The 12,614-nt window shown below is 42.2% G+C and overlaps 1 protein-coding gene across 1 annotated transcript; it reads left to right on the top strand.

Annotated features, from left to right (window-relative positions):
• Nucleotides 1-3,240: 3,240 nt before the first annotated feature.
• LOC124616006 (ejaculatory bulb-specific protein 3-like) lies at nt 3,241-12,395 on the top strand. Its single transcript, XM_047144217.1, has 2 exons — nt 3,241-3,451; nt 12,148-12,395. The coding sequence occupies exons 1-2, from the start codon at nt 3,253-3,255 to the stop codon at nt 12,336-12,338; spliced, it is 390 nt and encodes a 129-aa protein (XP_047000173.1). The 5' UTR covers nt 3,241-3,252; the 3' UTR covers nt 12,339-12,395.
• The last annotated feature ends 219 nt before the right edge of the window (nt 12,396-12,614 follow it).

Below are 12,614 nucleotides of genomic sequence, written 5' to 3'. Positions count from 1 at the left end.
AATAAAGGCATACATCAGTGCAAGAGGACATGCTACTGGGTATTAGAGGTACAGGTGTGTACAGCAGTCTGGACCACCACCTCTGAAGGTCTCGCTGTATGGTGGTACAACATGCAATGTGTGGTTTTCATGAGCAATAAAATGGGCGGAAATGATATTTATGTGGATCTCTATTCCAATTTTCTGTAAAAGTTCCTGAACTCTCGGAATCGAGGTGATGCAAATCACTTTTTGATGTGTGTATAATAATTTTGGGATTTTTATTGTTTGAAATAGAAATCGTTGCGAAACATGTCAACTCTGCATAAATCACTAGGTTAGTATGAAGCAATTACGACACACGTGCATAACAATGGCCTACGCTCACATTAAGATTATTTATTTGCAGGACGTCTTTCGGTACTCGCGCCTCGCAGGGACATTGTTATACAATGTCGTTCATTTTAGCGCTGTGTGTTCATTATACTTCGGCTTAATAGTGTACGACACGTATTAACTAAGAATGGATTTCGGCTAGGTGTTTCCTGTAGTGTATGATTTCTCATCACACATGGGTATGCCGGCAGCTGTCGTGTGAGCTCTTTAACAATCATTCTACGCTCTTCGTGCTATAGTTCGGTTCGTAGTTCGCTTTGTCAAAAGACATGTAACATTAACATTTTATTTTAATTTGTGTAATTTGTTAAGCGTGTCCAATGTCAAGCATTGATGAAGAGACGTGATGTGTTTCTACGCCAAAGAAAAAGAAGATGCAAAGTGATGAGTTGCCAAAAACTGAGAAACCTTGGCAAGGGCATCAACAATAATGTAAGAATCCCTCGCATTTCGTTCCTGGATAGCAAAGGACCCTGATAATTGCCATAAGGCAAAAAGAAAACACTGTAATGATTCTACCGTAGCTACTCTAACCGCATTAAGGAAACACATGCAATCAAAAAGAATATTAATAAAATGAGTAGCATAGTTGAAAAATCATGTGCAACCTTTCCAAAGTTTCTGTATAAAGTCACTACAACGTTCTAAAAACAAACTATGGAAGCCGAGCTTAAAACTGCCGCATTCCCAGCAGCTCATGATATTCCTTTTAATACAACTGACCATTAGACAGCTATGTCAAAAAGTACGCAAAATGTTGGTATGAAGACGGACAAAAGCAGGGGTATTATAAGAAATACTACTGCACTTTCTCATAAAAAGATCTTATTTTCAGGCTTCAAAAAGTTACAGTTCTCCATTTTGACAAATGAAAGAACTGATATTGCTTCAGCCAGTTCTGCTTGCATTGTTGTGCGCCATCATGACGGAATGGAAGACCAAGTATTGAGCAAACATTTATATTTGACGGAAATAATGACAGTGTCTGTATTGCAGCAAGGCGGTAACTTATTTGAGCCTTATATAAGCCTTAATATAACGTAACACTTCATTAGGAAACGCCATTGATTTTGGCTCAGATGATGCACATGCTATGATGCGGAAGCACAATTTAGCATCTAGTCGACTAAAAGAGTTTCTTCGTGGAATTTTACAAACAAAATGCATTTTTTATTGAGTTGACTTGAGTACAAATGACGGTTGCAAGACACTTCCTAGTCGTTGTAAGGAACTTGCAAGAGATGTACATATTAATTACTTAAAACTGAGCTGCAAACGGCAATGTCAGACAGCCCAATTTCAAAAACATATGCAGCTTGAAATAAGTGAATGATTTCGGAAAATCAGCCAACCATCTGCAGAAATGCAGGTTTATCAATAACACTTTATAACGTTTTCAGCTATCGTAAAATTCACTTCTTCAAAAGCACATGGACCTACTGAGGAATTCTTTTCACGTCATAGTTAAAAAGAATCATCCAGATCTAAAAGATGTGCAAAATTACTAGATAAAAATATAATAAACAAGTATTACGTACACGGAAAATCACATATTTGTGATGACGAATTTCAAAGCAAATAAGCTCATGTTAAGTAACGTGGTATGTGTCACCATCAATAACACCAAATAAAATCCATTACAAAGCATTCCCATTGGAGCTACGCTGAGTGTAAGAGTCTTCACATTAAATTTTACGTAGAACTGAAAGGGCAGTGAAACGGCTTGTATGTGGCTAGTGCCATGCAGCGACTGACAAAATTGTCGCAGCGCACGAAATAGGAGACATGGTTGTGTGGCCTAACTACGCGATAATATAAGCGCATAGCAAACAGATAAAATGTAAGCTACCAACTACCATGTCGTGACGGAAAGGAACTGAAAAAATATTTGTATGTAGAAAACTGGGGAAAGTGGGAGGCAGAAAGGTGGAGGTGAACCTATAAAAATGAATTATTATAGCAAAAAAGAGGAGTAAAACGAGTAAGGCTAGTTCATAAAATGTCCACTGCTTTGAAATATTGCGTTATTATAGAAAATGGGAAAGCGATAAGGGCTACTTTAATAACAAACACATTTTTCTTTATTTCTGTCCGAGAAGACAAATACCAGTTGTCATAGATGTAGCCTTAAAATCCTTTGGTAGTTGTTTAGTAATTAATTATTTTCAAAAAACTTTCACCCATTGTTTTATCCCCTTAGTGGTTGAATATCCAAAAATGCTGAAATACGTATGTTTTATTTTCTGACTGAGAAACCAAATACCAATTTCCGTAGCTCTAGCTTCAAACTTCCCTCACTAGTGACAAACTTTCAAAAAGCTTTCCATCTTCTATTTCACCCTCTTAGGAACGGAATTTCGAACAGTCCCTTCATAAACGATGGCTACAGTATAACACCCACACCTTCTCCAAATTTCAAGTTTCTATTCTTAGCAGTATGTCAGTCAGTCAGGACATTGCTTTTTTTTTTTTTATAGAGATTTGCTGTTTCGGTGTCTTTTGAAAAGTATGCAGTAGTGATACTCCGTTTATTAAGTTGCTTTATTATTCCTATTGAGAACATATCGTACTAAATTTCTCAGACTTCGATTTCAATCTATGGCCACCACTATTGTAGGCATATGGACAGTTTCTTCCAGCATGAGAAAGATGCGTCACGAAGGCCGAAGACAAAACGGGGAGGTGGCAAATTTTTACACGGAAAAACAACAATGGAAAAGGATAACAGTGGGAAAAATACGGCGCCGTGTATATCTTACGTATTGCAGCTTTGGGAAAAACGAGAGTACCGTGGTGGGACCGCGCTGGGAATGTCTGTATATAAGGTGTCAGTGTGCTTCCGCCTGCATCCTCAGTGTCCACTGGAGAGTAGCAGACATGAAGGCCACCCTGGCACTCGTAGCGGCGCTCGCCGTCACGGCGCTGGCTGCCGCGGATGACGAGAAGTACACCACCAAGTACGACAACATCGACCTGGACGAGATCCTCGCCAACGACCGCCTGATGCACCAGTATGAACTCTGCCTCACCGAGGAAGACGACAGCAGCTGCACCCCGGAGGGCAAGGAGCTCAAGAGTAAGTACTCTGGCACCAGTGATTAAAGACTGCTCTCTGTCTCTCACTGTGCTCATATGTGAGCTATCCGCATATCACTGTACCAGCAAGCGTATTGTAATGTATTGTACTTTGGCACCATGTCATAAAGCACATAAGAGTTTCGTTCGATTTCCTTGCATTAAGATTTACGTTCTGATGTACCTTGATAATTCAAAAGGGGTCAAATTAGCTGATCGCTAAATTGTGAAATAACGTGTCTGAGGAAGGTTCTTCACTGGAACTTAATGTTTGGAGTTAAGTGAAGCTATTACAATAGTATTATCATTGTGACAGGGAAATAATACAGTCATATGATCGTGTTGAAATCTGTTTAAATCCTCATGTGATTCGCTTAAGTCAGTCCAAGTAATTTCAGGAATGTTTCCTTATCAAACTGAGCTGCTGATTCATCTCCTGAAGCAGTGGTGTTGTCGTTACCTTAACTGTTATTACTAATTTCATTCCGTAATTCTGACGTTTACTTTCGGAACCACGATCCTAGAACAGAACAACAGAGTGCTTCATCCGCTCGATCCCAAGTCCAGCATCCACCGTCAACACAGGGATCTGAATTTCAATAACAATTACATTTCAATAATGCAGTGACTGTGTTGTTTATAAGAAAGACGCATGTCCGAAGGAACAGGCACTGCGGCGACTCCAGCCGTCATGAAATATGAATCGCAATCGCTGTTACGAATACAAACAGCCGTCAGCTCCATCAGGGAATGAACACAACGAAAATTTGTGCCGGATAGAGGCTCGAACCCGGAGTTCCCGATTTACGCGAGTGGTCGCCTTGGCTATCCGTCCACAACTCACGACCAACCTGTAGTTGTACACGCATTATGTAATTCCTGTACACGGAAGGACCTCTTATAATATAGTCGTACACATATCATGTAATTCCCGTACAGAGAAGGACATTTCAATTGAATGTCGTTGCCCTGTATCGGTATCGTTCTTCTTAACGACAAAGGAACTGCAATATCTTTTTTATCCGCCGATACCAGAGAGTGACTTGCAACTAAAATATCCCACTACTGGCCATTAAAATTGCTACACCAAGAAGAAATGCAGATGATAAACAGGTATTCATTGGACAAATATATTATACTAGAACTGACATGTGATTACATTTTCACACAATTTGGGTGCATAGATCCTTACAAATCAGTACCCAGAACAACCACCTCTGGCCGTAATAACGGCTTTGATACGCCTGGGCATTGGGTCAAACAGAGCTTGGATGGCGTGTACAGGTACAGCCGCCCATGCAGCTTCAACACGATACCACAGTTCATCAAGAGTAGTGACTGGCGTATTGTGACGAGCCAGTTGCTCGGCCACCATTCACCAGACGTTTTCAATTGGTGAGGGATCTGGAGAATGTGCTGACCAGGGCAGCAGTCGAACATTTTCTGTATCCCGAAGCCGGCCGGAGTGGCCGCGCGGTTCTAGGCGCTACAGTCTGGAACCGAGCGACCGCTATGGTCGCAGGTTCGAATCCTGCCTCGGGCATGGATGTGTGTGATGTCCTTAGGTTAGTTAGGTTTAATTAGTTCTGAGTTCTAGGCGACTGATGACCTCAGAAGTTAAGTCGCATAGTGCTCAGAGCCATTTTTTGTATCCAGAAAGGCCCGTACAGGACCTGCAACATGCGGTCGTGCATTATCCTGCCGAAATGTAGGGTTTCGCAGGGATCGAATGAAGGGTAGAGCCACGGGTCGTAATACATCTGAAATGTAACTCCACTGATCAAAGTGCCGTCAATGCGAACAAGAGGTGACCGAGACGTGTAACCACTGGCACCCCATACCATCACGCCGGGTGATACGCCAGTATGGCGATGACGAATACACGCTTCCAATGTGCATTCACCGCGATCTCGCCAAACACGGATGCGACCATCATGATGCTGTAAACAGAACCTGGATTCATCCGAAAAAATGACGTTTTGCCATTCGTGTACCCAAGTTCGTCGTTGAGTGCACCATCGCAGGCGCTCCTGTCTGTGATGCAGCGTAAAGGGTAACCGCAGCCATGATCTCCGAACTGATAGTCCATGCTGCTGCGAACGTCGTTGAACTGTTCGTGCAGATGGTTGTGTCTTGCAAACGTCCCCATCTGTTGACTCAGGGATCGAGACGTGCCTGCACGATCCGTTACAGCCATGCGGATAAGATGCCTGTCATCTCGACTACTAGTGATACGAGGCCGTTGGGATCCAGCACGGCGTTCCGTATTACTCTCCTGAACCGACCGATTCCATATTGCGCTAACAGCCATTGAGCCATTGGATATCGACCAACGCAAGCAGCAATGTCGCGATACGATAAACCGCGATCGCGATAGGCTACAATCCGACATTTATCAAAGTCGGAAACGTGATGGTACGCATTTCTCCTCCTTACACGAGGCATCACAACAACGTTTCACCAGGCAACGCCGGTCAACTGCTGTTTGTGTATGAGAAATCGGTTGGAAACTTTCCTCATGTTAGCACGTTGTAGGTGTCGCCACCGGCGCCAACCTTGTGTGAATGCTCTGAAAAGCTAATCATTTGTATATCACAGCATCTTCTTCCTGTCGGTTAAATTTCGCATCTGTAGCACGTCATCTTCGTGGTGTAGCAATTTTAATGGCCAGTAGTGTACATACTACACTCCTGGAAATTGAAATAAGAACACCGTGAATTCATTGTCCCAGGAAGGGGAAACTTTATTGACACATTCCTGGGGTCAGATACATCACATGATCACACTGACAGAACCACAGGCACATAGACACAGGCAACAGAGCATGCACAATGTCGGCACTAGTACAGTGTATATCCACCTTTCGCAGCAATGCAGGCTGCTATTCTCCCATGGAGACGATCGTAGAGATGCTGGATGTAGTCCTGTGGAACGGCTTGCCATGCCATTTCCACCTGGCGCCTCAGTTGGACCAGCGTTCGTGCTGGACGTGCAGACCGCGTGAGACGACGCTTCATCCAGTCCCAAACATGCTCAATGGGGGACAGATCCGGAGATCTTGCTGGCCAGAGTAGTTGACTTACACCTTCTAGAGCACGTTGGGTGGCACGGGATACATGCGGACGTGCATTGTCCTGTTGGAACAGCAAGTTCCCTTGCCGGTCTAGGAATGGTAGAATGATGGGTTCGATGACGGTTTGGATGTACCGTGCACTATTCAGTGTCCCCTCGACGATCACCAGTGGTGTACGGCCAGTGTAGGAGATCGCTCCCCACACCATGATGCCGGGTGTTGGCCCTGTGTGCCTCGGTCGTATGCAGTCCTGATTGTGGCGCTCACCTGCACGGCGCCAAACACGCATACGACCATCATTGGCACCAAGGCAGAAGCGACTCTCATCGCTGAAGACGACACGTCTCCATTCGTCCCTCCATTCACGCCTGTCGCGACACCACTGGAGGCGGGCTGCACGATGTTGGGGCGTGAGCGGAAGACGACCTAACGGTGTGCGGGACCGTAGCCCAGCTTCATGGAGACGGTTGCGAATGGTCCTCGCCGATACCCCAGGAGCAACAGTGTCCCTAATTTGCTGGGAAGTGGCGGTGCGGTCCCCTACGGCACTGTGTAGGATCCTACGGTCTTGGCGTGCATCCGTGCGTCGCTGCGGTCCGCTCCCAGGTCGACGGGCACGTGCACCTTCCGCCGACCACTGGCGACAACATCGATGTACTGTGGAGACCTCACACCCCACGTGTTGAGCAATTCGGCGGTACGTCCACCCGGCCTCCCGCATGCCCACTATACGCCCTCGCTCAAAGTCCGTCAACTGCACATACGGTTCACGTCCACGCTGTCGTGGCATGCTACCAGTGTTAAAGATTGCGATGGAGCTCCGTATGCCACGGCAAACTGGCTGACACTGACGGCTGCGGTGCACAAATGCTGCGCAGCTAGCGCCATTCGACGGCCAACACCGCGGTTCCTGGTGTGTCCACTGTGCCGTGCGTGTGATCATTGCTTGTACAGCCCACTCGCAGTGTCTGGAGCAAGTATGGTGGGTCTGACACACCGGTGTCAATGTGTTCTTTTTTCCATTTCCAGGAGTGTATGTTCATGGCAAACAAATCAGCCACAGTTGTAGAACATTGACCGAATTATTGCATGACAGAACATTGTACAGTACCACTGTTTCGGGATCGTAGCTCTATCATCAGACGTATCTGAAACCTAGTAGTAGTCGGACGTCGTGTGCATCCCCTAACAACTAATAGCAAACATCTAGCGTAATTGGACTCTCAAATAAAATCCCAAATTGTGGCTGTAATATCGTTCGACCGTCCACCTGCTCTAGATGTTCGCCTATTAGTTGTTAGGGCATGGACATGACGTCCTACTACTATTAGATTTCAGGTACCCTCATGATGGGGCTAAGACCCCGGAACCGTAGCAGTGCCTAGCGACTTCTGCAAAGTAAAGTATTTTCCAACTGTGATGTATTTGTTTACCATGAGCTTGGTGCAGAACAGTTGTGGACATTCCACAAACAAAAATTTATTACATAATATGTGTACGAGAACAGATTGTGACGCAGGAACGACGATTTATGGGAGTTCAGGTGTGGCCAAAGCAGTGAAGGCGACGGCTCTCATAAAGCACGATATCCTGGTTCGAAACCCGACGTGTCACAAATTTTCGTTGTCGTCACTCCCTTATGCAGATGATGGTTGTTCATATTCGCAACAGCGAATATATTTTATTAATTACATCTCGAATACCATTCCTCAGTATAGGCAACAAGGAAGGTGACGCTGTGGCAATACATCGGACTTGTATTCTGAAGGACGTCAGTTCAAATCCCCGTCGGAAATGGGAATTTGGATGGGTCTTTTGACCAGTTGATTTCCTTCCTCAGTTCGAGCTTGCTCCCCATTTCTAAAGACATCATAGTCGACGGGACGTTAAATCCTCCTCCTTCCTTCTTGTGTTTTGGATCAAGGCGGCCGCTAGACTTTTCGTTTCGATCTCGAGCTTTACTCATCCATTTGGCTCCAGCATGTTTTCTAGTGCCATGTACTGACCTTAGATTACGCTATTTTCTTTTTCTCTTATCTTTCGAAATCCAGCAAAGAACTTCCTTGCCCCATCGATCGTTAATTTGCCAGGTTACATGTCCCTACAATTTTCATTTCATTTTCGTTATTCATAACTGCATGTTCTACTCAAGTTGAAACAAATGTTTTATTGTTTCTCCTAGTATTTCCCAAAACACATCACTTCACATCTCACGGAATATATCTCGGATTTGAAAGGTTTTCGCATTAAAAGTAGATGTCTTACTACTATAAGAAAAAACTGGATAACATTCTTTTTTGTATGTGTCAGAAGCTCTGTTGAGAAAACTCCATGAAAGCACTCGACGAAAACGCTTTTATTTATTTACGCTATCCACCCAGTCGTTGGTTTCAAATGCAGTAAATAACAAAATAATGTCTGTTGGTTACATGACTTCGTTAAGTGAGTGAGTTTTGGGTCTGCTTTCAGAATTTCTGTTTTAACTTCTTACATTCTATTAATTTCTTACACTCGTTTATGAAAATAAACTGCACTGCTGCAAACAGTACAATTCATAAGCAAAGACATGTTTCATTTCCCCATATATTGCTACTAACTTTTATGGTCTGACGAGTCTGAAAAGTTGTTGTACGGCTTTTGAAAACAATTTTAGTGAAGTGGAATATCTTTGCCGAATTGATTTTTGAAATCCGAATGTCCCAATGTCTTCATGGTGTGTAACAGATGCTGTGGCACTGACGTTTACTGATATAAGTTAGACACGTGTCTGGTTTGCGAGGACGGAGAGCACAGATATTGCGAAAAACACGCGAAAAGTTTCTTTAAAAAAAAAAGAAAAAGAAAAAAAAGAAAAATGCAGTCTGTCAATTGTGCTTGTCCTATACCCATTCCGAAAGCCACTTTCCTTCTTGGCTTGCTTCACTTCCAGGGATTTCCCATGCTGTTGGTGATAATCGTTTGCTACACGCTACTAAGAGGAGGTTGATAGTGTGCAGAAGACAGTAACAGTGCTGTTCCTAATCTGTGCTACTATCTTCCCCCGTAGATATTCTGTAAATAACTTTACACGTTCCGTTTGATTTATTTTCTTCCATCTTTAACCACTTCCAATGAAGTACCACCATACCCAGCGCGACTTTATTTTCTTTATCCAGCGAATACCGTTACACTACGTATCTGAGATTACTTCCAGGGCTGTGATATTTTCATTATTATTTGCCTGACATGCATAACTATGATGTGTTTTGCCGATAAAGCAGGTCCTTATGTGCAGAATGAATATCGCATTGACACATATAGCGCATACGATTGATGATGTTATGTAGGAAAGGCTCGAGGACTAACAAAGAGCCCTTGTTCACTTATAAAGTACTCTTAATATTAAACGTTAGCCAATGTTTGTCGACGAAGCTTTCGATTTCCTATTGTAATGATGTAATGGAAACGTAAAATAGGAATAAAATTAAAAATTTTTCACTGAAGTAAACTATACGCATTGTTGTGGTTTCTCTTTTGTCTATAGCTTAGTTGCAAGGACATGCAAACCGAGTAAGAATTTAGATACTCTAAAGGCAAATGCTAATGTCATTTCGCTTCTGTTGTCTTATTCCACGGCTCAACTGAGCAACGATCCTCTAGCGTAAAATATTAGGTTTTCTTTAGACTGGTTATACTTGCACTCCAATGGTAATACTTCCTGATGGAGATTTTTTTTTCAAAGAATTTTGTTTATTCGTCCATATCAATATTATACCGTTCAGTATAATTCCATTATATATTATAGACTTCCGCCAATGTGTTTTCAATCCCCGAAACGCTTCAGAAACTCAATCTCCAGGATAATTCTTAGCTTTCTTAGCAACGTATTTTTAATCTTATTCATGTTTTTAAAGCTAAGCTCTGTAAGGTTATTATTATTTCTCGGAACAGAGGAAAATCACATGGGCTGGCGGGTATGGGAGCTGGGCACCATTATAGTATCTTTTTACGTCAAAAATTCTCTAACAAGGAGAGAAGTGTCAGCAAGTGCAGCATAGTGATGCGAAAAACACGAATTGATGCGTCACAAAGCTGGGTTTAGTTCTTCGGATTGCTTTACTCAAATCCCGTTGATCTTCTGAGTAGTACTCCTTGTTTTGCTTTCGGCCTTGAAACAAGAACTCAAGTGACATTATGCCGTTAACCTTCAGATTTGATTGAACTTGTCAAGCGTTTTCGGTTTGGGCTATCCATAATGCTTCTACTGAGACAATTCAGCGCTTGTTTGGACGTGAAATCCGCTAACCCAGGTTTCTTCACCTATTAGACACGTTTTACCGTCAATGGCTTCATCTGGCGACTCGTGTGGAACTTGAATTCGCCTCTGTTTTTGTTGGAAATTCAACGATTTAGGAACAAATTTTGGCGTCACACATGTTATATCCAAAATACCAGAATAATTTTAAACTGATACTGCAGCGGCATGAGTGACTTTTCTGTGATTTCATCGACTGACGATGTTTACGTAATTGTATATATATATATATATATATATATATATATATATATATATATATGTGTGTGTGTGTGTGTGTGTGTGTGTGTGTGTGTGTGTGTGTATACAACATTACTAAAACTTCAGACAATAGAAAATCCTGGATGGAATGTAACAATGTTAGTCAAGGGAAGTTGCTACTCACCATATAGGAGATGCTGAGTCGCGATAGGCACTACAAAAAGATTCACACAATTATAGCTTTCCGCCATTAAGGCCTTTGTCAACAATAGACACACATACACAAACGCAGTGTGGTTTCAGTTGTCTGAGACTGCAGACGTGTGTGCAAGTTGCGTTTCCGTGAGTGCATGTGTGCGTGCGTGTGTGTATGTGTATGTGTGTCTGTTGCTGATAAAGGCCTTAATGGCCGGAAACTATAATTGTGTGAATCTTTTTGATGTGCCTATCGCGACTCAGCATCTCCGCTATATGGTGAGTTTCAACTTTACTTCTCTAATATTATTACTCAAACTTCGCTGCTCTTTATTCCTTTTATTACTGCAGAATTTAATACAAATTATCTGATCCATTTTTATATTAAATAAATAATCGCCGATACTACAGAAACACACGTAAACTTTTTGACAGCTGACAACACAATAAATGTCCAATATGGATGACACCGTACAAATACATTTCAAACCTGCTCATCAACACAACAACAACAAAATTGTGCTAATTGATCTAATACAATACGCGAAATTGCAAAATTGTCTTTGCTTTTTGAATTCAACTTGTGCTGTGACTCCTTCCTTGTCTGATGGCTATGAAGCAATTTTTGTTTTAAGTAGCTAAATAGTCTATGTATCAAATTTTACCTAGCACGAAACGTGCATTAGAATTTTATGACCTGCTCATTTTCTGTATAAAGCCCGATACCATTTCAAGCCCGATACCATTTCTAGCGAAGTACTCCTCTGCTAATAATCGAAATGTTAGGAAGAACTATAGCACGTAAGTTGTAGAATTGCAGACACAAAAAGCGGTCGTTGTTTCATTTCTTATCCTTGTGATTTTATACATTAAGTAGACACTAGTTTACTAGGGATGTACCATTTTGCTGAATACTGTGTTCGGTTTGTTGCAGAAGACATCCCCGACGCACTAGAAAATGATTGTGCCAAATGCAACGACAAACAGAAGGAAGCCACTAGGAAAATTATCAAGTTCCTAATCAACCAAAAACCCGAAACATGGCACAAATTGAAGGAACATTATGACAAAGATGGAAAATACAGCGAGAAATATAAGAAGCTTGAGGATGAGCTCAAAGAATAAACACCATTGTAACATGTACTGCTGATATATCTAATAAACTGTTACTTGAAAGCGCAATTTATTATTTTATTTACGTCGTGCACTCGACGATAGAGATAAACAAAAATTAGTTGACGGCTTCTTCCCAAGAACATTGTTTAATTCTGATTCACTCCAGTCGATTATCGCTGCACAATTACAATGGTTAAAACACAGAATTATAATTTTGAAATGCATCCTGCTATTCTGTTACAGATCTTCGTAAGTGTGAAATTACATTTGACACATATCGTCATA

This window comes from Schistocerca americana, chromosome 5 (genome assembly GCF_021461395.2).
Source record: "Schistocerca americana isolate TAMUIC-IGC-003095 chromosome 5, iqSchAmer2.1, whole genome shotgun sequence".
Classification (NCBI taxonomy): Eukaryota; Metazoa; Arthropoda; class Insecta; order Orthoptera; family Acrididae; genus Schistocerca; species Schistocerca americana.
Note: the sequence above shows the minus strand (reverse complement) of the source record. Positions and strands in the feature narration are given on the sequence as shown.

What these genes read in the sequence shown, in the direction of transcription:
- LOC124616006 (XM_047144217.1), top strand. Translation starts at nt 3,253, where the DNA reads ATGAAGGCCACCCTGGCACTCGTAGCGGCGCTCGCCGTCACGGCGCTG. An exon ending in GGAGGGCAAGGAGCTCAAGA is followed by an intron (nt 3,452 to 12,147) that starts GTAAGTACTCTG and finishes GGTTTGTTGCAG; the next exon opens with AAGACATCCCCGACGCACTA.